Source organism: Bombus bifarius, unplaced genomic scaffold (genome assembly GCF_011952205.1).
Source record: "Bombus bifarius isolate JDL3187 unplaced genomic scaffold, Bbif_JDL3187 scf7180000008199, whole genome shotgun sequence".
Lineage (NCBI taxonomy): Eukaryota > Metazoa > Arthropoda > Insecta > Hymenoptera > Apidae > Bombus > Bombus bifarius.
This window is the reverse complement of record NW_022884505.1, coordinates 1,093,638-1,117,566: the sequence shown is the minus strand read 5'-3', so window position 1 is coordinate 1,117,566 and position 23,929 is coordinate 1,093,638. Positions and strand designations below refer to the sequence as shown.

The window sequence follows — 23,929 nt, the reverse complement described above, 5'->3', positions numbered from 1 at the left end:
TCTCTCTTTATGTATCAACCACTTGGCTTACGTTTTAAGTTCCAATAGCGCGTGCCATAAGCGACAACATGGTCGGTGGCTAATTTTATTTTGCAAGATGTTTGATAAATAATTACTACCAATTGATCGACAAGAAAGAAGGTACTCTCTTGAAGTAAATGATAAATCAATAACATCGACGTAACAAACACGTTTCTCACACGATACCGTAGGCTAAAAGGTTGAACGTCTCGTAACAATGATACTCGGAATATATTTGGTAAACATACTTATGTGAAGGATTAGTCGTCATTTGGTTGAGCGAAATAACGAAAGCGAATTATCGCTGTCGCGATCCGTTAAATATATTTCCAAATAAATAAATAAATTACAGACGAATTGTGAGTCGCTGGTACAAATATAAATTGCGAAATAAATACCCGATAAATACGCGGAAAAACTCTGTAGATCACTTCGATACTTGTTCACACGTTGGATGACACGTTGGACACTGTTCGATGAACTGAACAAAACAACAAGGCAAAACAACAACAGGATTTGAATTGTCCTGACTCGCGTGCCGCGACACTTAGTTAATATTTACGACGATATTTAGAATATTTTGTGAAAAATTGTCAAAAATCGTGCGCAATTGCAGATCAAAAGGTAGCTCTTCAGGAGATGCTTCTTCATCATCAAGGCAATCAGGCAAATTATGCACCAAATTTACTACCGTCCTCCCCGAGGACTTTAACATCCTCCACGGATTCGATGCTGCTAACTCATACAGTGCTGACGTCTCACCTCGGCCCAGGAACGCCGAATATCCAATCGCAACAGCCGATAGGTCAGACTTTAGTACCTCTACCACACGAGCACAGCCCTGGTAACATGAACACGTTGTACTCGTCGTTACAATCGGCACCCAAGAAGAGAAAATTGAGCCAGGATGGTCTTGTCCATGTGAAGCAGGTGCAACGAGTAAAATTTTTTTACTGTCATGATTATACTAAAGTAATTAGATACCTAAGAAACTGTGATTCGACGACTACAGGAAAAGAATATAATAAAGTATATCTTTTGTTTGTTGTAAGAGAGCGATATTAGTTTCTATCAATCCGCGTACTATGTTGCTAAAATCGTGTTTTTATTTAATCTCCAGTTTCGAAGAATAATTTTTCCCACTTCTGAATCGCTTAAACATCATCCATCATTTCTTACACGCAACACCTTGTAATTTCATGGATTTATCGTTTATTCTTCGATCTTTATCAACGTAACAGAAAAATTGTAGTACTTGATTGTTCGTATTTAATTAAACGTGTGAACTGAATTATATTTCCTTCCTGTGGTCTTTATTTCCGGATTCAACGTATTAGAATTCTACATCTTGGAGTATAAATAGATAGACAGAGAATACAAGTGAAAATGTATTTTACGCTCGTAAATATTTGAAAGATGATTGAAAAAGTATCATCGACCGATCTGATACATTCTTATTTCTCCAGGAACCTGAACTGGGTACCGTGGAGCACAGTTGCAGTAGCAGCAGTGCAGTTCTCGATGGCGACGAAGTGGCAGACAATAGCTATATAGATGCCAGCTATCAGTGCATCCGATTTCATCCCTTTCAGCAAACTTCCTGGCACGTTTTATGCGATCATAATCTGAAGGAACTTCCAGTTCCTCATTACCGAGTAGACGCGGACAAGGGATTCAATTTCAGCAATTCCGACGACGCGTTTGTGTGCCAGAAGAAAAATCACTTTCAGGTATGAGAGTTCCAAAAGAATTTACCGTTGAATACCATTTAGATTAACAATATGTCGTTTATACGATATCATAGTATCAAAAGATACATGAAATATTCAAAGTATAGCGCTTTTTATAATATTCGATAGGTAAATAATGTACCCAAGTCCTACTCTTCCAACGATATTCTCAAACGTGTGAATTTGCATAAAAATCCGCAATCTGTACCACTCGCGTTACATTAATCACACTTTCGGTTAACAATACTTTTCTTATATATTATTTGAGACAATGAAATCAGCGAATGTAATTACATGAAATATCTTCAGATTACTTGCCACGCTCAGCTCCAAGGTGAAGCTATATTCGTTCGAACCGGTGAAGGTTTGAAGAAGATAAGCAGTTTTCAGCTACACTTTTACGGCGTCAAAGTTGAGTCTCCGACGCAGACTATCAGAGTGGAGCAAAGTCAAAGCGACAGGAGCAAGAAACCGTTCCATCCAGTGACGTAAGTACACAGGCAAATTTACAACGATTCCACATGAATCGATCGAACAGTGTGCATTATTCTTTTTTTGTTTCACATTTTAATATCACACGCGATGTGAAAATCATGAAGCAAAAACGTTTCGGAATCTTTGGTGCGAAATTCTAGCCGCTTTCTCACGGAAACTATTAAAATGGTTACGTTACACTAAAATAGAGCTGCTTTCAGGGTGGAACTAGGCGGCGAGCGTGTTACAAAAGTAACCGTTGGCCGTCTTCACTTCAGCGAGACGACCAGCAACAATATGCGAAAGAAAGGGAAACCGAATCCGGATCAAAGATATTTCCATTTAGTTGTTGGCCTGCACGCACACACCGCTGACCAAGCCAGCTATCAGGTGGTAGCTCATGCGTCCGAAAGAATAATCGTCAGGGTAATTATATCTCTAATTACGATATCATCCGGATTCAATCTGCCACTTAACTTGTCGTAGAAACAAGCAGACGCGCTTTTATCCTGTTACGAGCTATAAATCTTACCGAAGAAATTGTAGAATATTTTTATTTCTTTAGCGAAGAGTAACAACTGTGTTAAATTCACCACACTTCGGTCGTATCGTCCTTCTCCTATTTGTAAAGATAGGAAATAAAAAGGAAAAGAATTTGTCAGGATTAAAGACGATGTTTTTTGAAAATAGCCGATAGATAGACAAAGTTTTATAAAAAGCTGTTAGGCAGAAATATTTTTTAAAATAAAATTTGTCACGAAATGAAACTGTGCAGGCAAGTAATCCCGGCCAATTCGAGTCGGAAGGCAGTGGCGTTGGCGCTGAAGGTGGTTGGCAAAGAGGAGCAGCACCGGATAGCGTTTACCATGCCGGCCGAGTTGGAATTAACACGGATAGGCCTGACGAAGCTTTGGTTGTCCATGGCAATATGAAAGTACTGTCATTTAGTTACAATGCTGTAGCACAGATATGACGACTTAACAATGGAGCCATTGCTAATGAATAATGTTCACAGGTGACTGGCCATATTGTTCAACCCAGTGATGCACGGGCGAAACAAAACGTACAGGAAGTGGACACGCGTGAACAATTGCGAAACGTGCAACAGTTGAGAGTAGTTCGTTATAGATACGCGCCAGAATTTGCACAGCATTCTGGTTTGGGTATCAAGCAACAAGAAGACACGGGTGTCATAGCGCAGGAAGTGCAGCAGATATTGCCGGAAGCTGTGCTGCCAGCTGGGGACATTGTCCTTCCAAATGGCCAGAGAATCGAAAACTTTCTAATGGTGAACAAGGAGAGGATATTCATGGAGAATGTTGGTGCTGTGAAAGAACTGTGTAAAGTAAGATGCTCATCCAAACTTTTCATCCTTCAACTTCTTTTCCTTCTATCTTTATCCTCCACTTATTATTCCTATATCTTTTTTAATTCCTCTAGTATCCTTATTTTTGTGATTTTTATTTGAACTCGTCGTCAGACAGCGTGCTGAGATTTTGTGAAATTTGTCAGGTAACGGATAGCTTGGAAACTCGCATAGACCAACTGGAGCGAATAAACAAGCGGCTGGCGAAGCTGAAGAGGGGCGACAGTCTGAAAAGTTCGATTAGTACAATCTCTAGTATATCAAGTAACAAATACTCATCCTCTATCAATAGTAAAACTACCGTACAAGGTAAAGGAAAGAAGAGCGAGCGGGAGGACGAACTTCTGTGCAGTAATAAGTTTATCCAGATTATCATTGTTATACTTATCCTTATTATGGCGTTTTGGTAATTAGAATTTCTTACATACAACTTGTATATGCTCTTGTACTAAACAAATGACTTGAGTGTTTGATCGAGTGTATTTCAATTTCAGCTTAGTAGCAATGGCGACGTTATACTTCTTAGAATATCAGAAACGTAGCAGCCTCGAGTGGACCGCGGTAGCTAGCAATGGAATGTTGGCTATAAGACCAGTACATCCGTCGACAGCGTCGAGTACGCCTAATTACGATCCTCGGTACAATTCGTTGTTAGATAGTACATTGTCGTCTTCGTATACCAAGCACGGATCCCATAGTAGAGGCTTGGACAGTAGTTTGTCTGTGAAAACCAACGCGTTCTCCACGCAGGCGCCTCATACGAAACAACAGCTTTACTCTCAAGAAATTACTTGGTATCCTATTAGTCATTCTGGGCCGCAACCAAAACTTGAGAAAAATAGGTTTGTAATTATTAATAATTTTAATTATTCCTTGCTTTATTATTTACTAATAATTATTAAAAATTATCGATGTAAGCAATTTACAGTATCCTTTATTCCCTTGAAGTTTGAGATATTTCAATGTGTCGTGTTAAATTATTTTAGCGAATTTCCTGGAAACTGGTTGGGTAGACATGGCGCCGGTGCTATTCCCAGTAACGTGGATGAGAACGATCAAGGATCGGAAGTGGACTCGTCTTTGAACAAAGGTCCAATTCCACTAGGTAGACCGTCGAATTGTCCTAGACACTTTAGCGAGTTTGAAAATCCCTGTCAGGTAACATTTTCTCGAATCGAATCTTTTATTTTGTCTTATTCCTTTTAATGCTTGTATTTTAAATGCATATATATTGTGCTTTAGATATTCTGTTGTACAGCCAAGATTCATCAGTTCGAGGATCCTCAACCTGATCATCCTCCGGAGAAGAAATCAATCTGTAAGTCTCATGTTACTTTGTCTCTAAAATTGTTTTCCCGGATATACTAATACGACGCAATAAGAAATAGTTTCCCGTTGATGTGCGCAAACAAGATATTCCTATTTTATTTTTTAGCAGATCACATAGAACAGCCATTGAACGTGTACGAGGAGAAGCGTAAAATAAGCAAAAGTTTCCAAAATGGTATCAGCCCGTCTGATCCAAGCACGCAGACACTTGTAAAAGAAGTAAGAGAAACATCAGTTAATTTTTTATGTTGAAGATCGTTTTGGATAGCGTAAGAAATTATTCTATTTGTTACAGAACAATTACAAATATCTGCATAAAAGAACAAGAAGAGAAACCGGTAGTGGAGATTGGGCGGAAGTTGCCAGCAACGCTGCTGGATCGTTACCACCAGAACCAAAGCCACAGTTGTGGATAGTGGCAGAAAGCTTTAATACTTCGCTCGATCAAAAGTATTGTTCCGCGTCCTCGCAGGATACGCCGAATAATATATCTTGCATCATTCCTTTGTCCAAATATATGCCGGACGTTCAACTCACGTTACATTTTATGTAAGTTCATAACTTTTTTAGACTATTAAGATACTAATAAAATAAAAAAAATTGTAAGTGAAATAAAATATATCTAAATGCGGTACAGTAAGTAACAGAATAAATAAAAGTATGATTCTGAATATGTTTCACATTGGAATATTCCGCATGTTTAATTATAATCTGATTCTTCGCTTATGCTTCAGTGGAATGCCTTGGTACGGCCAAGTAGTGCAACAGTGCTCCTCGCCAACAAGTCCTGGCGTCGATGAGTCTCTAATTTGTGGCCGGAAATACACGATGCAACAACAGGCTCAGCTGAAGATTGACATTGAAAGTAACAACCAACGGGGAGATCAATCCTTTCCCCTCGATGTTGCTCATTATCTCAGGAGAACGTTGAGGTTTCGTGTACCTACTGTACAGCCGCAAGAAGTAATTAATCCTGTCATTTCAAATTAAATTTGTTTTCTCTCAAAATGTTCATAAATATTATAATTTCTCTCTTCTTTCGATTTCTCTGTTACAGAATATCTGCAAGAATAAACACGGTGTCGATTACTCGGAGTACACGTTGCACTTTTATCGAGATTGCGACGAATGATTGCTTTCTTAACGGAAAAATATTCTATCCGTTGAACATCTATGCAGTCAGGACCTTCTTGTGCCTTCGTGACATATTCCGTCTCCATTTTCTCCAACTATGAAATTATATACAATGTGTTTGGTAATATATCTATAATATACATATCGTCAAATAACTCTGTAACTGTATTTTATATGTTATTACGATATACTATGTAGGATGAAGACTATGATGATCAATAGGAACGGATAGATCTTACAAACTCAAACTAGATGTAATGTAGTAGGACTTAGAATTTCCATTTCATCGGTTAGGAAATTATACGTGCTCCTTTGCGTTAAAGACATTGAGGGTATAAAGAATTCATTAGTTGATGGGTGGTAATTCAAAGATTTTATTATTTTTCTTGTTGTAGAAAACATGAAAAGCTGTAGCGAAAATAACGTTATTAAGTGTAAAATATTGTACAAAATGAATTAAATTTAACGTTAAAGATGAAATTTTTCAACTTGTATCAATACATATATACCTATTATCTCTTTTTAAATCAGAATGATTTCAAAATCACACCCATCAACTACAATCAAGGATCGTAACTTATCGTTCCAATCATTTTTACGTTATTTATACTCATGTACAGAATATTATCAATATTATTACTATTATTATTATTATTATTATTATTGTTACTACTATTATTATTATCGAAGGAATATTCGCACTACATTAAGAGAAAAAAATCTAACGATCGATGTTCCAGTCAAATCATATCTTTGGTTTAATTTATCGATTATATTCTATGTACAGCCTATATATTTTCATTCATTGTCGATCTACACATTCACTATCTAAAGACAAAACGTATCACGTAGAAAAATAGCCAACAATATATTCTTTAAAAAGTAAAATGGACTTTTCAATGGGACAGAAACTAGGAAGACCTTCAACTAAACGTGAATAATTTATCAAAAATGTCTATTTATTAAAAGTGTACAAAGCAATATCGGTCATTCTTTATTAACTTTCTTCTTAAGATCTTGATGTTGCACGATCTTAAATTTCATTTGGATACGATAAACATTCACGAGGCGCGTTATCATAGAATTTCAAGTTCCTAAAAAAGGTATTTGTATGATAATTGTCCATTTCGTATGGTAGAATTAGTTGCATACACTTTATTTGCACCTACTCTCTAAGCAATCTTTATTCGTTTCATGCGAGTAGATCGCCACTATTCACATCGAATCATTATTATTGATATCACTATTATTGTTGCTAATTATAATACCTAATAAGACTACTATCATCGTTACGTATCTGTAATTAAATTCAAGTTATATCTTTGCATTCATGAGATTCCAAGTGCTATCCTATAATTAGTTACTTTACTTTTAAACATCTTAAAACAAGAGGAAGAAATAATTATCTATTGACATGCAGGATGTTAAAAGACGTTGCAGTCAAATCTTAAAGGCATCGAAACAAGCAAAACATCTTAATAAGCAAATAGCTGCAGGAATACAAAGTTTCAAAGTTGTACTATTTTTTAAACTACTATTTTAATAAGTTTTATCTTCTAACATAATAGCAGAGATTTATTGGCACTCTATGCTTGTAAAACTACAACGACATCCTTTTATTTACTATTGCCGAGTGACATCATATGTTTGTCTACAATTATGTAACACTAGTTGTACTAGCTTATTTTATTTGATTTTGTAATAAGCGAACAGTCGTAACAGCTCGCTTTAGATGTTTTAAACATTGACCTAGTTAAGTCTGTTACTCCATCAGAGTAACATTCGTAGTTAAAACTATTTTCTGACCATCAAGCGAATAATTTTGTGCTCCTTTTTATTCAGATATTTTTATTTCTTTCGATAACTTTTGATCAAATGTATGCTGCTTGCTCGACTGCTACATTTTTTAGTACCCTGCATATATACACTACTGGCCAGAAATTTCAATCCAGTTAGTTCAAGCTCTATTACATCAAACCTCTTGTTGACACTGTTATTAATTCGATGTGATTCGAATTAAATAGATTGACTAAGAACATTGATCAAACCTCTTGAGAACCTCGACTAAAGAATTTTCTAAAGCAAGTTGATATATTGTTGAACGCATACATTCAACGAGATCGTGCAAAGATTCCAAGCTTTCGGCCAGTTGTGTACGTACAAATTAACACATCGTCGTTGTAATATGATTAACATAATTTATCGTAATTTCATTTGTATCTCTCTGAGACAAAATCCAATTTCTCTCACGCGTTATTCCACTCTTCTAATTTTGTATTTATCTCTCGTGTATATGCGATCGAAACGCGCCACTTCTGCCGTCCATACGTTTTCCTTACGCGGAGACATTTTATTGTATGTTTTAAGCGAATATTGACAAATATCCACGTATATAATATATACATATATACATATATATATATATATTTTTACAGAGAATATAAGCTCACACGCACGAGCTTACGGTTAGCGCGTATCAATTTTTCATGTACGTGAATCGTGTAAAAAGAAGACGACGCTGTTGTACAGTAATTATACGTAATGATACGCGTGATAATAATAATTATACGTATAAACGCAGATATACACGCAACGTATAACACACACTGAAACATTAGAAATGTTCATTAGAAAGTAAAGTAGATATAGTCATGTAAGAAAATTCGACCGTTCAATTCAAATTTATTCGACGATAGTTTCCATAGTATTATCGCATTCTCGATACTTTATTTCATCCGCAGTTTCATCTTCTGATTTCTTTTTATTTATGTATACCTTTCTGGTTCGATAAAATGATTACAAACATGTGAAAAGATTTGTCAAGAATAACAAAGGATGAATCGTGTTTTGACTATTAATATTATATTGCCTAATATATATATATATATAATATATATTTAATATAAATATGCGTGTGCATATGATATCACAGTAATATTGATATTCCGTGTATAATTGTTCGTAAATGTTCATTTTATACAAAATCTACTGAAAAAAGAAAAAAAAAAAAGACGAGTAGGTCTTGTATAAGGATCGAATGAGAGAGAATATTTGATGTATTATTTCCTTGGAGGATTCTACGAACAATCGACATTTGTATATTTTTCATTTATCATTTGTAACGCTTTATTGTTGCTTTTACGTTCGTTATCGTTTATTGTATCGCTATAATGTATCAGAACTTGTTATTGTTTTATATTTCCATGTATCATACCGACAGGTATCTGAAAGAAGCAAAAAAGGAAGAAAAAGGGAAGAGAAGGATCTACGTATACAAATTTTAGTTCATTTTTCATGACTCCGCAGGAGGGTTGATTCTTTTCCTTTTGTTTGTTTTTTCTAACTAAAACGAAAATAGACAAAGTGATCGCAGAAGTGTCATAGTGTTGGAAGCAAGGCAAAAATTTCGCAATAAGATAGAACGTCTATAACGATAAGTACATATTTCGTAAAGAAAGAATTTCTCTTTTAATATAAGTAGCATAATCTCGTAAGCCCTAAGTAATCGTCAGTAGGATTTGTACATATAGTTTCTAGCGTATAGCGATGGTACGTGTACTACTTGCGGTAAAAGAACGTTCTGAAAGACGTTCGTCTTCGAGCGAATTAGAGATCGTAATATGTAATTATACGTAATTGTAATGCTGTCGATGGAAAAAGACGAATTACACGGAGACATGTAATTTTCCAGTGATATTGTACGCGTCGTATCATCCGATCGATCCGTATAATTGATAAGTTAATTTACAATATTTAAATATATTGGTATCTATATTTATGGAAATTACCTGGTAAAATCGAATCTACGATAAACTGGATATTAATTTTAGAATCTCTTCTTCGACGAATTTTTAACGATGGCGAAAGGTTTCTTTGTTGAACGCTTTTGTTTTATTTATTTCTTTTCGGTGATCTCTGAAAATGGCGAAAGCATAGTTGTTAAAACTCGAGATATCGAGTGAAATTAATCCTAATTATAATTAATGTGCAATTTGAACGAGATATATTAAAAAAAAAAAAAAAAAAAGAAAAGAAAGAAGAAAAGAAAAGGAAAGAGAGGATACTTTGAACGTGATCAATGAATAAATGCAATTGAACGATTGACTCGCTAGTCTCATTATACTCTGTTCTAACGTTTCTCTTTTTTTATTAATATCAGACGCATCTTTTATTTGATCAATCAGACGATTTATATCGTCGCTCGTCGAGCATCGAATAGCGCTATTTATGTATATTTGAACAGACTAAAAAGCAAAAGATGGGAAACGCATGTAAATGTTATATTCACGTATTTATGAACGTATTGTTAAGCCAAATATACATATATATATATATACATATAAATATATACATACACGTAACGAAACTGTATTCGCAGGAAAATAAAGATATTGCTCCAGAAACCTTGCTTTCATCTTTCACTGCGTAAAACAGAATTAACTATTCGTCTCGATTTGCGTGCTACGTTTAAATTAATCATAATCTGATCGATCGATCAAATAATCGAAAAGAATACCCGCACCGACGTTCTAATAATTTTCTTGCAACTGTAAATTAAACCTCGCTAAAAGAGAGATAAATAAAAAAGCGGAGTTCCCGTTGATTTCGATCAGGCTAGTAGAATAGGAACCGTATCCGACCTTGAGCTATTAAGTAGAATAAGAATCGTGGTCAGACGAGTTCGGCAGAATGTTCCGCGGATCGTAAAAGTGGAATAGCCCCGCGTTTCTTCTCGTCTTTAAACAAATGGAACGAGTCTCGGCGTTTAGATAAGTGGACTAAGACATCGTAGTCGGACGTCATGGCACGAAACAGATTGGACTCGCGTACTTCGATCGCAATTGTAATTTTTCTACGATTCTTTGAATTTAACATCGATCGATAGCAAGGCAACGTCGATTTACTTAAGAAAAAATTCTCCATCGCACGAATTCGATATCGTACAACTTATCGGACATTTTTCAGAATTGTTCAAATTATTCTTGAATCGGAAACAGAAATGTTCACGAGATATTCGTAAAAATATTCTTGTGTGGCCTTAATGTTTCATTGATTCTGAAGTTTTACGCGAGTTTCGAGAAACCATCGTACGGCAGAAGTTTCCATTCACAGAACACTCTGTTCTATCTGGAAACACGTTATTTATTTATCTCGAGGAACGGATATCCGCCACAGTAAATGCAAAGTCGGTCAATGAAAAGCCACGGTACGAAAGATCGTCGATCAAGCATCTCGTGGAAGCCAAAAACGTGACGTGGAAGAGCGAAAATATCGTTCGCGGTCCCTAAATAGCATACAGCCATCGTCGCGGTTTCCGCGTCTGCTCGACGTCCGCCTGTCTTTCAGCTACCGCCACGACTCGTCTGTTATTTCGACAAGTCCGGTCCCTGTTCGACGCATCGTCGATATTTTCGTCGACGTCTTGTCATCAACGTCGAAACGTGTCTTCTTTCAGTCGCTTTTATCGTAAACCGTCCCCTGCTATTCTTGCTGTATCAAATTCTACGGATACATCTACTTTGACAAACCTATAAATCCAGTTCGAAAATATCGACAAATTTGACAAGTTGTTTCGCTTGATTTCCGGTCGTATTCGAATCGGCTGAGCGTCTTGTCGCTTGGCTCGCAGGGTCCAGCAAGCGGACACTCGAAAGCTTAGAATTTGACGACTCGTAGGATCAAAGGATCGATAGTTCGAAAATTCGCAGAAACGAAGGATCGCGGGTTCCTGGGCAGACCAGCGGCTCGATGCTCCAAACATCGTTGCAACGAAGTAAATAACAAAAATTCGAAGAAACTTTAAGGATGGAAAAGAGAATTGAAAGATCGAAAGATTGAGATTTTAACAATCGACAGCTCGAAGATTCGAGTTTCAAAGCTGAGAGACTCGAGACTCGTGTCGATCATTCGTAGAAGTTCCACGGTTCGATAACTCAACGCTCGGAAACTTCAAGATAAAATGAAGGGGAATCTGAAAATTGAAAAATCGACCAAAGATCCACGTTTCCTTCTGTAATCACCGTCACAGCTGCTATTTCAGCGTAATTAAACGCGTCTCGCGAACACTGTGCGCAAAGCTTCAGCTCTACCTACGATACGCTCGTCTTGCGACAGAACGACACGTGCGAGCATCGTGCGTGAAATTGCAACTTGAAGATTGAACGACTCGTCACGCTGCATAGAAATTTACACCCACCAAGAGGACGGTGCATGCCAGCGGGCAGCAACTCGAGGAATTCGAAACAATAACGTCGAGACGCTAAACACAGTGTCAACGACACGCGTCCATCGAGATACGACCATTTTCAAGCGTTAGCTACCGGCTATTTGATATATATAAATGTATGGAGAGAGAGAGAGAGAGAGAGAGAGAGAGAGGGATTTGGCAGTGATGGTTGCATTAGTCACGAATGGTATTCGCGATTAACGATTAGCTCTCACCTGGATCGGTGCCACTTACTCATTCAAAATAGAAGGCGACCATTCCGTGTCCAATTTGTGCGAATATTTCCGTCCAAATGCATAGAACCATCATCGTAGAATGAACTGGCTCATCGTTTCACAGTTTCTCGGAGAAATTGAAACGTTTACCGTGACTAATGAAGAAGTAGCGACACGCGATAAGATGAAATATGTAACTCGGAATGTTTCATTTTCGGACAAACTTGTGGGATGCAATTTATTTTTTTTTTTTTTTTCGGTAGGTAGGCTATTTTATAATGTATTGTTTTATACAAATAAGGAGAGACAAAAGTGTACAATGTATATCTTGTTGATGTTTACCGGGCAAAGATACAGAAAGGCACAATAAGAGGAAATACGTAACTTCATTTTCGAGTAATTCGTGGATAGGGGAAATCGTTTACGAAAAAAATTATTTCGTAAATTTGAAGAAGTTAAAATGATTATATACATGTCAAATAAACTATACATTTGGATAGCGATAAAATACATTTTTAATAGGACAAAATGTGTTATGTACTTTAGAAATCGATATATTAAATCGAGATGTATTAAATGTTAAAAGATTGATATCTTCCATCGAGATAAATTATTCCTTCGACGAACAGATTAAAATCTGCTACTTTATAAATAAATCAATATTTCTATCTCAAAAAACAGAAGAGGAAAAAAGAACGATTTACTTCACCGGCGGATGTTCCTTCGATAAATAGAATAAAACCTGCCGTTTTATAAATAAATCCTTCGAACGACGAATTATTTATTTACGTAAGCGTAAGTGTGTAAACTCGTATCTGCTGTGAACAAAATAATAATAGCAGAGCGAAACGCTTAACGAGCCACACAAAGCCAAAATGTTTTCTTTAAATCGAGCCATGAATGAGGCTTTCTATTCATTAAAGTTCTAGGTACCAACTTCTGTTTACAATCAACAATGGAACATTTTATATAATAGCAGGCAGGTGAAATCTGTGAAAGGTATTCGAAGCGGAGGCACAAAAGAGGGTTCGTCGAACACTCGAAAGGTCGTAAATTCCTCTATCCGTGACCTTGGTTAGGCGCCAGCACTCGACCTTCTCCAGATGGCTCGCATAACTTCCCCTTTTTATCGTCCGAGGTTGCTCGAATTTCTCTTACGAAAAATAAACCATATTCCTCGTATTTCGTTAATTTCACTGTTCCTTCTCTAATTTCAAAATAAAACGTCCAGCATAAACATATATACTTTGAATAATTCTCAATAAACTTACTTCGTTCGCTATTTCGACAAACTTACGTCGATCGTTGCTATTCATCTCGTTATGAAAACGTCCTAATGTTATCCAGTTTATTCGCATCTTCGTAAATCATTAAAAGTTGTTTCTTGTTCCGATTACCAATTTTCTGATTATCGCTTCGTCAGACGTTCGTCAAACGTTATCGTCTAACGATTGAGAATATTTGAGAATTAAGATTAGAATATTAGAAAATATTATTATCGACGTAAGATCGACGATATCGTTATTTGCCTTTTCCGATGCAAATTCTACCACCTATAAATAATCAGGATCGAGCACGAGGAACCACGCGAAAAACGCTAGAAACTCTGTGCTTCTTTCGCGAATAGACGGTCGAGATTTTTCTACGAGACGCACCGAGCTGCCTCAAATTTATTTATAACGACTGCCTCCTCTTCTTGTTGCGAAGCAATTCGGTGCAATTGAGATTGTCGTCCGCGTGTTCGTGTATTGGTCGTTCGAGGTGGCAGAGGGTGTCGTCTCGCAACGTTTTACGACTCGAATCTACAGCGATTATGTAAGCACGTTGACGCTGATTCGCCTAATTACTTCGGGATTCGGTGGTGGTTGCCAGCTGCTGTCGAATTTGCTGCGCAGTTCGCGAAATTAAGAAGAAACCAAAGAATAAGGAACGCGGCGAGAAACATTCGAGTGCTGCGAGCGTCGGAAACCTCGAACTGTGACAAATTCGAGAATTACCTGTTCAGAATGTCTCACGCGCCACTCTAATTGTAAAATTGTAAACTCGCGATAATTGCGAACTACAGCCGCGACAGCCCAGTTTTTACGACGTCGCTTTTAATTCTACGATCGTCACGGTGGCTCGAAAATTACCGCCAGGATAAATATCGTATCGTCGTACGCGTCGTTATGTACGTGTTAGTATAATAATATAACATTATATGGTAAATATAAGCTTTTCTAAAAACATGATAAACCTCTCTTCTTCTTCTAGCTTTTCTTCTAGTAAAGAGATATACAAAAAAAAAAGAAGATCGGATTTAATTAAATATCGATATCGATATCGTTTCTAGGTTTCTCCGTAATCGGAAGAGCTGAGACGACAGAAGGTGGAGAAAAATTCGTCAGGTAAAATTAAACGCTTTTTAATGGTACGTCACGTGGCGCGTGAGTCCGGTCCGGAAGCGAAGGCGTTTCAAACATTTCAAGGTCAATTCTATTTCTTTAAGCTGACACGCACACACGTACAGACCCAAAAAAAAAACACAAAAAGAAATACCAAAATATCTACATCTGTAAACAACCAATTGGAAAGTCTATACATTCGAGCTTTAATTGGAGAAAAGTTTAGCGTACGAAACGCGAGAAACGACACAAATGCCGTAGCATTTTGCGATACCGAAACTTATCTACAAAGCGGAAAAGGAATTTTCTAGACGAGTTTGTCGTCTGGTTGAACGACGAATCGGAAGGTAGAAATTTCCGCGCTGACAAAGACACCGCCGTACCTCCGTTCAGGAACAGTGGAACATTGCACGAGCGACACGACCACATTTTTGAATTATTTATATCCTACACGTGCTCCAGCTCCGATCCCGCCTGGTTACGTTACATTAACTTCGCGTTCCGAACGTTTTCGCTTATTATTTCCACTTTCTCAGTTCGCGACAGCGCGAGTCAGACGATGAACGACGAGAGGAACGTGCAGGAGCATCGCCATCGTGAAGGTCGCCGGCGAGAAGTTCGATAAAGCGCCGTGCCGTGTCAAATTCCTTAAAATTAATTTTAGAAGCTTTTTTATGAGCACGGAAGGACGTGGCGCGTGATTTTCGCGTAGTTCATCGTCGCGGGATTCCTCTTGGCGCTTGTCGTATCGTATAGTTTTATCGAAACACCAACGACCACTCGCTCAAGCTTCTCTCGAGGCTTCTTCCTGTTATTTTCGGGTTTCTTCTTTAATTCGAATCGAAGAATAACACAAAGTTTATGGTCTTTTGTACATTTCTTTTTTAAGATCTCCAAATCCTCTAGATTTGTCGAGCTTTCTCATTATTTGCTTGAAATACTACTTCTTACTCGCTTCAATCTTTCAAGATTGTTTTTCATGCAAGATTTCTTGATTCAACTCTGCTGATTTATTTTCACATGGTTTAGGATACACTTTGGAAGTCATTTACCAGATGTCCAGCTGGACAAATTGTAAAGTGCAAATTAAATAATAATAAGAAGGAAAACTTTAGAAGGTTTTCTCGTAAAAACAGCATCGCAAGGCTATTGTCACAGGGCCATAAAACAATAATAGGATAACCACGCTTGACAAACCTCCTGCAGGCCACAGTCATCGAGTCCCAAGCCGAGAAGACAGTAACAGGATAGCCACCTGTGACTGACGTCCGGTGACGACTCCTCCACAGGGCTCAAACCTACCGAAACATACAAACCTACCCAAAATCAGCACTCGACGCACTCTGTCGCAAGATTCTCAACCGTACACACTCTGTTATAACACTCTGCACCGTTACTCTGTTGGATTCGTACAATAAATGTTACTGTCATATCTAAAAGTGCGAATTTGTTAACTTACGAGACGTTCGATCAGTTAATTTAGTGATTTCTTGTGTCTCCTACGCGACGCTATCGTGTGCAGCATGCTCACGTAGATAATTCCAGTGCTCTATCGGACACGTGTATCTATCACACACGTGCTACCTTTGTCGAAGAAACTTCAAATGCGTCGACGACAGATCGCGCGCGCTTGTAATTTTCTAATTTTCATCTTAAGACAATTTCGATTAAATAGAAGGCGTAAAACGTACAAGCGAGGCGTTGTTGAAATAGAAAGTGTCGAAATATATTTCATTTATCGATACACATTACGTGTAACGTTATTATTAGCTTGTACAAAAAGCTTTTGTCGTTTTATGAGGAAATAATAGACGTTTCTTGTTTCATAATATTTTGTCGAATTACGTACGATCCATTTTCTTCTGTCGAGATAAACACCGCGACAGACTTGTTGTACATTGTTGTAAAAAACAGGTTTGCGAAATAAAGACACTTTCCGGACAAGCTAATATATTCGAAGCTGTATAAATATCTTTCTGAGATCTGCACAATGTGTCTACGAGACGCAACGTATGCACGTACATTCGTAGACGCAAGTTTCGTCATTCTGTTGTAACGAAGCACCTGTCTCATAATTGTACCCTATCCAAACGTACGTGCAAATCCGTGCGCAGAAAGTGGAATTATCTGCCATAAATCAGACTCGGACAATCGCATAAATCCCGCGTCTATATATCAAGTACGAAACATTCTTATCTGCGTTATATTCAATGGAAAAATTAGAACTGCAAATATCAACAGTGTAAATATTTAATACTTAGATCGCCGATACTAACTTTCCTGAGATTTATTCCGAGAATATGCACGTCTGAGCCCAAGTGAAAGCGTCCATCATATGTCAGACACGCTGCACCGCCTCGGTTCAATTAAATCGTTTCTAATCTTTTATAAACTGCTGCAATATTTATGCCGTACAATTAACCAAGAAAATTAGAACCAGTGCTTGGCTCGAACATTCGTAGACCGACAAGGCCGTTAATTACGAATTAATTTATAGGCAAAGTGGCGAACATACTGTAGGATCAATACTACGATTAGTTTACTTACAATAAATGGATTAGACAACAGATGTTGATTAAACAGGAAACGATGGTTGTTTAACGTGAACTAATCGCAATAACGTATTATAATTAAGACAACTAGATAATTATTAATTTAAAGCTCTCGTCAGCACGGATCCAACGCTCTCTCGATAACGCAACTCCCACTCTCTGACTTCTCAACTCACAATGAATGTTAATTCGTTTATGTCCCTTAGCAAACCCTTGTCTTTTGTCTTAGCCTCGTGTTCCGCAACCGCTTGTTTATAATTCGCCCGACATCCCCCGTCCACGATACTACAATTTGCGATATACGGAATGTGAGCGACGTGTTAGCGGTACGTACAGATTGGAGAATATTGGATTTCAGATGTAAATTGTAGAATGTTAATGCAGAACATAATATCTGGAAGAGGAATTAACAGGAAATGCGAGATGCGAGAATTAAACGCTATTTTAATTGGTCGAGTAAGAGAATCTGCCTGCAACATCGAGGCCGGCGTGCAAGCAAAACAGAATTTATTCATAACCTTTGATCCAAATATTTTCTCACGTGCTGACAAATATTTTTACTGCGTCGACGAGCACATCTTAACAGCAGACCTTCGTCGTAAACATCCCGTGATTTGTTCGATGAATCGCCATTGATAATCAGAACCACGCAATGGTATCGCGCGTACATACTAGCGAATCGCGTTATTTCCATGCCAATTCTAAGAATTTTACGTTGAAGCTACCCGATAAATATTATCTCTGCGCATACCATTCGATGAAATTTCAATCCTACGCTTCGCCACAACAAAGTCGAAGGATCGCTGAATTTTCACCGAACGATCGTTCATATTCAACTCGTAGCGATCTCGCGAAGAAAATCGCGCAACGGCCTGTCTGGACTCGTTTTAAAAGGCCAAAGATCTCTTCAAACGAAGTACGAAACTAAAGTCGCTCTTCTTCTCAAAATTGACAAATCCAGGCAATCGACGAATCTCCCCTTTACAAAGACAATCGACAATTAAGACAACAAGACGAAGACAGTAAACAGTCGAGTTACGATATTTTCTCGCCGTTTGCAGACGAAAACTGTACCGTCGCGGTGTCGAAGCTATAACCGGAGAATTAAGTTCGAAGCTGCGAAAGCACACTCTGTGCTCTTTAAAACGAACCCGAGTAGACCATCTTTTTTCTTCTCGTCAAGTTCCAGCAGTTCGAACATCGGCCAGTTTTCAGTGAAAATTTAGCGATCCTCGAATTGCAACTTCCCTACGAATCTGTCGAACGACCCGAAATTCCAAACACCCAACGTGAGATTCGCCGACAGTACGCAAAAGTGGAAGGTCGCACGGTTCCGAGCTACGTTCCGCTCATTCTTCTTTTAGCGTAACGTCGCTCGCGAGTTCCAACTGACCGACGTCCGATCCGCGAAACCGTAAAAGGAATCAGCTCCGGCGTCGAAGAAACAACGACGACGAATTAGTTACGTTTGTAGGTGGTTGGATGTGATCAATGAACGACGACGTCACCGCTGACATTTATAACGACGAGCTACAAACACAAGCTACGAGTCGGCTAGCAACGACACGGATCGCTCGCGTACGCTCGCACCGCCCCCTCCGCCTTCGATCGAGGACGTTGCACTAAATTTACCTGCGATGCGTCAGAATTCTCGGTTTTTCAATAGTATCGCATCTGCGAACGTGGGCCGCGTATTTAGAATTCGAACCTGTGATTCACGTTGAATGAACGGGCGTGATCTGTTGCGTAGGTCAGTGAAGAACCTTCGCGCTGGGGTTGCTTCGGTTACGGTGGACATTTTCCCAGAAAATATTTCTCTGTATCAACGACTGACTCTGGCCGTGCTTACCTGTCCGTGTATTTATAGCCTTCGAAGACGTTCGAAGGGGACACGTTGCGCTAAACTATTCAGATACGAAAGTAAATACGAAAGTATAGCGAAACGATGACGGAAGAGCCCGTCTCATCGACCAAGCATTTTGTCATTTCTTCTCGGGACGACAGTCGCACTGATTCGTTTTATAGTCGGAGATTAACCACGCGTTTTTTTCATAAAGAGTTTCGATAATTGCGAAAAAGTACGAACTGTTAACCAGTTAGCTGTCGCGACCACTTTGAAAAGTGTGTAACATTGGAAATAAAAGTTATAACATAGAATTAAGTTGTAACGAAATGACTGTTTTATTTTCTTCATTTTATCACCGTTCGTCTACTGCGATTACTCAGTTGTCAAATTTAACGTACGAAAGACGAAGACAACGTGAACTCAAAGATACCGCTTCGCCTCTTTCCTTGTCTTTAAAGTCGAAATACCTGTCGAAGCAATAGTTTGTCGTAACGTTATAAAATACGTACGATGCCATTGAAAAGATTCGATCACCTTAATTTCGCAGAAAACGTAAGATATTAGGAAATAAAATTGCGTGCGTCCGACGAGCCCATTAAAATGCAACCTGATTCGATTAAAACGTTTTTGCGCAAAACCAACAAGGGACCACTTACTTTAGACAGAAATGTGTTGTTTTAAAAAGAAAAATAAACTTTAAGATGCTATAACAATTATTCAAATAAACTTTTCGACGAAATTTTTTAGTTCACCCAGAAGAAAAATGCATAATAATTTAATCCTTTTATGGTTTTTATTTCAGTCAAGAATTACGAGGTGGATCTTTCCCGCCGATTAAAGACTGCAACCCATGAAATAGGCTTAGAAATCTGTTGTAATTTTTGTTTTTTACTTTAAAAAAAATTTCTTTGTATTCGTTGCATATATATAAAACCATGCCTCAAAATTCAATAACTTCGTTTCTTCCTTTCCCTTCTAAAAAAAATCACAAAAAGACGCTGTTTTAGAACATTCTAATTCAGGACACCCCTTTAAGAGTGAACAGTTCTTGTCGACGCCGTCATCGTTCCAATTATTATTACTCCGGAACGGAAGTCCTCGAAATTGAGCCTGTCCACGTGACGTTCGCGTGACAATCTAGCGAATGTTGGACGCGAAATCGGTGCCAAAACGAGAACCGGAACGAGTATGGGTACTCGTCTCTTGTAACGAGCAGAATCTCGCGTCGTCGCTAGAACGTCTTAAATTAACTTAACACGACAGAAACTGTTTGTCACTGACGAGATGGCGATATACGAGCTTAAGCGGACAGACGAACGCCCTATGGCTGATCATAAATCAGAAACTCGGCTAGAAATTTTATCGATATCTCGATTTTGAAATTGGTGCAGAGGCTCGATGTTTCTGAAGCATTGTGTGCATGCCAAGGGGAAACTTGGAATCCGTCGATGACACGTGAAGGAGATGAGCGTTGCGTGTTCTGTTCGATGCAGGAAATTCGCACGAGAAATTTTGATGCAAATTCGAGAATTTTATTTCTACGTGGCTGATACGTCGATGATTAACGAGAGACTGGAAAATGTCGTTGAAACCAGCAAATTATTATTCCATAACGACGTCGATGATGTTAATTTTGGTGCACAAAGGTACTGTATGTAGTATTTGATAGAAATAGCGAGTAACAACGATTATAACGAGTGGTAGACTAAATAATGTGACGGTGTTATTTAATAACAATAAATAGATATATGGCAATCTACAGGGTGGTTGGTAACTGGTGGTACAAGCGGAAAGGGGGTGATTCTAAGCGAAAAAAGAAGTCGAAAATATAGAATAACAATTTTTCGTTTGAGGCTTTGTTTTCGAGAAAATCGACTTTGAATTTTCGCTCGGTACGCGTGCACTTTATCGCGTCTCGTTATAACGTACCGCACGCGTACCGAGCGAAAATTCAAAGTCGATTTTCTCGAAAACAAAGCCTCAAACGAAAAATTGTTATTCTATATTTTCGACTTCTTTTTTCGCCTAGAATCACCCCCTTTCCGCTTGTACCACCAGTTACCAACCACCCTGTATAATCACGTAATAAATGTTGAGTTTATTAGATGTATGAACAGAGGAACGCGTGGATAAATTGCAAAATAGAAAATATATTTTAATACAGAAGTGTAAGTACAAGTAGGAATATAATTTGAGCTGGTTCTGATTCGCACACTAGCAGCGTTACCCTATAACTGAAAACGCGGAAGCCTGTCTACTGTCTATGGTCTCCCTTCGTCCCAGTCTATTGTCTATACGCTGTCGATGGCTTCGGTGCTTGAGAAAACTAAAAAGATCAGATGTAGAGTTTTCTTAGACGTGGTGACCACTTCAACAATAAATAAATCGATAACACGTAGTAATTATTTGTTGAGGTTGAGATTGACCGATTGATGAACGAGTGGATGAATTTGTAATAGAAAATTGTATTGCGATAATTAAAGGTATAAGTATAATGTATAAGTTTATGCTGATTCAGATCATTACTCTTTTAGTGTCATTAGACGATGGAACGATAGAAAGCACGTTCATATATTTCTAGCAAAAGGACATTACCAAAAAAGTTAAGCTTTGGCTAGAGGCTGCAGGGAACATAAATAGAAATCTGATTATTAATTCCTTTGTTCCTAGACCTTGCAACCCAAAATATACTGTATACTGAAAGGTACAATAATATGCAGCGCTCCTTATTTAGAATATTTCTGCGTAATAGCAGTCTCCAGGTCACGGATATACATAAATAAAGATGTAAATTTTTTCTTCAAGTAATTACTTCGATATTATTGAATAGGCGATAAGTAACAATTAACGAAGTAAAAGTAAAAACCAATAAACAAGAAATAGCAGTAAGAGGTAAATAGCAAACAACGAGCAACGACTAACGTAAAGAGTGTAACGAAACACCATAAACCAATTTAATTGCACTATTTAATATTAAGTTGTTCGGAAAGTTCCTTTCGTTTTATAAGGAAATAAAAGACGCACAATGTTTTCTATTTTATTTCTATTAGTTTATCGAATTATGCACGAACATAATTATAGAAATATGGATGATACCTAATTCAATAAAATAATATAAAACAGAAATTGTTGTTCGTCTATTATCAACTTATGATACGAAAGAAACTTTCCGGACAACTCAATATACTAAACAGTATTACTATTTCAATACTAGATAATGAATACTAATCGAATAACTATCGTAACGCGTAGAAACTAGCGAGTAATCTTCACTAGTAGTAAGAAAGAATCTATAAATAAATGAAACGACAAAGTCCGTGACGAATAAATTCATTCATCGATTTCTATCTTAACCGAATTGTCTACTCAGCGTCTAATTTAGTCGGCGTATGCTGAAAACGATGGCCATGTGTATGGACTGGAATTTCATTGGAAGATGCCGGCATTTAAAATTAGCACGGAACGCGTATCATTCGCACGCATCGGTCCAAACGAACGTTCGATTCTACGTTCGCGTATTTTCACTTTTATACGTGTGCCGCGTTTCCTTGAAAGCCGATATTCCAGGAATCTACGTATCTTCAAATCAAGCCGCGTATCCCCCGCGAATCCGCTATTTGCTATTAATAAAATACGGCGGATACATGACAGGAATTTCAAATGAAATATCACAACATGGAGCCGAATGTAGGAAACGCGCGACGATATTCAAATTGCAATTAATTCCTGGCCGAGCGTTTGGAACGTCCTCGATTTTATTCCCGATCATCTCGTCGCGATTTATATCGACAATTAATTTAAGGTACAAGATGTTCTTCAAAGCTGCGTTATCTTCGATCGTGATCATCTTCGCTTCTCTTTGATTTATCAAATTTTGAGAGAGTCCTCTTCGTTGTAATCATCCGCGAAGAATTTGCAAAGGTAGAAAACACCGGTGGAATCGAGAAAACGTGGCTTTCTTTTGTCAGAAATCCGCTTCCAAAACGATTCCAATCGAACTCACAACTGAAGAGTCCGCTGCGATGAACTGGCCACTCCGCTTTCCGACTTTGAGTAATTTGAGCAAACGAATAAAAACCAGCCGAAAATCGCTTCAAATCAAATGGTTTTTCGAAACTTTCGAATAAATTCATCGTCAACTAGTATTCGTAGTAATAAACTTTTGCGCAACTACGATATGAAACTTGTATCTTCCTTTCTCTTCCGATAAATACGATTTTAATATGGCAGCTGCTTTCCTATTGCCGCAAATTCCATCAATTCGTGTCGCAAGTCGACGAAATACAGTGGCGCCACGAATACCACGATAGCGGCATAAAAGACATTTTTGAAATGTATTGGAATAGAATAGAAACGTTACGACGAAAATACGAACTGCAAGTGTCATGGCGTTACGGATATTTAATAAAGTAGAAACGTAAATCTCGACAAAGATGTACGATCTTCTGATTGGAATAGCCGTGGTTTTGATGAACGGACCAAGCCAAGATAAAGGGGTGGATGCAGCGCGCGTCCCAATGCCGAAGAATTATCATTTCCGGTGTTGGTGTCGGCTGACACGGCGCGAATTCCCGTGGAATTGGCTCGGAAACGCGGCAAATATTTCGGCAGTTGGAATTTCTTGGTGGGAGCCTTTTGACGTAGCTGGTATC

The 23,929-nt window shown here is 38.0% G+C and overlaps 1 protein-coding gene across 8 annotated transcripts in view; it reads left to right on the top strand.

The window, feature by feature from the left end:
• The window catches only part of LOC117210045 (myelin regulatory factor-like protein), a 68,508-nt gene extending 58,055 nt beyond the window's left edge, over positions 1-10,453 (top strand). For 4 of the 8 annotated variants that reach the window (XM_033452639.1, XM_033452634.1, XM_033452640.1 and 1 more), the window contains 14 exons: positions 638-960; positions 1,488-1,751; positions 2,061-2,239; positions 2,435-2,651; positions 3,001-3,159; positions 3,241-3,570; positions 3,738-3,997; positions 4,086-4,433; positions 4,578-4,749; positions 4,834-4,909; positions 5,027-5,139; positions 5,216-5,469; positions 5,655-5,883; positions 5,978-10,453. In XM_033452639.1, coding sequence (XP_033308530.1) covers positions 638-960; positions 1,488-1,751; positions 2,061-2,239; positions 2,435-2,651; positions 3,001-3,159; positions 3,241-3,570; positions 3,738-3,997; positions 4,086-4,433; positions 4,578-4,749; positions 4,834-4,909; positions 5,027-5,139; positions 5,216-5,469; positions 5,655-5,883; positions 5,978-6,052 — 2,999 coding nt within the window. In that variant the 3' untranslated portion in view covers positions 6,053-10,453. The remainder of the gene's footprint in view (positions 1-637; positions 961-1,487; positions 1,752-2,060; positions 2,240-2,434; positions 2,652-3,000; positions 3,160-3,240; positions 3,571-3,737; positions 3,998-4,085; positions 4,434-4,577; positions 4,750-4,833; positions 4,910-5,026; positions 5,140-5,215; positions 5,470-5,654; positions 5,884-5,977) is intronic. The other 4 variants (XR_004488035.1, XM_033452635.1, XM_033452636.1 and 1 more) reach the window with 4 other exon arrangements.
• The last annotated feature ends 13,476 nt before the right edge of the window (positions 10,454-23,929 follow it).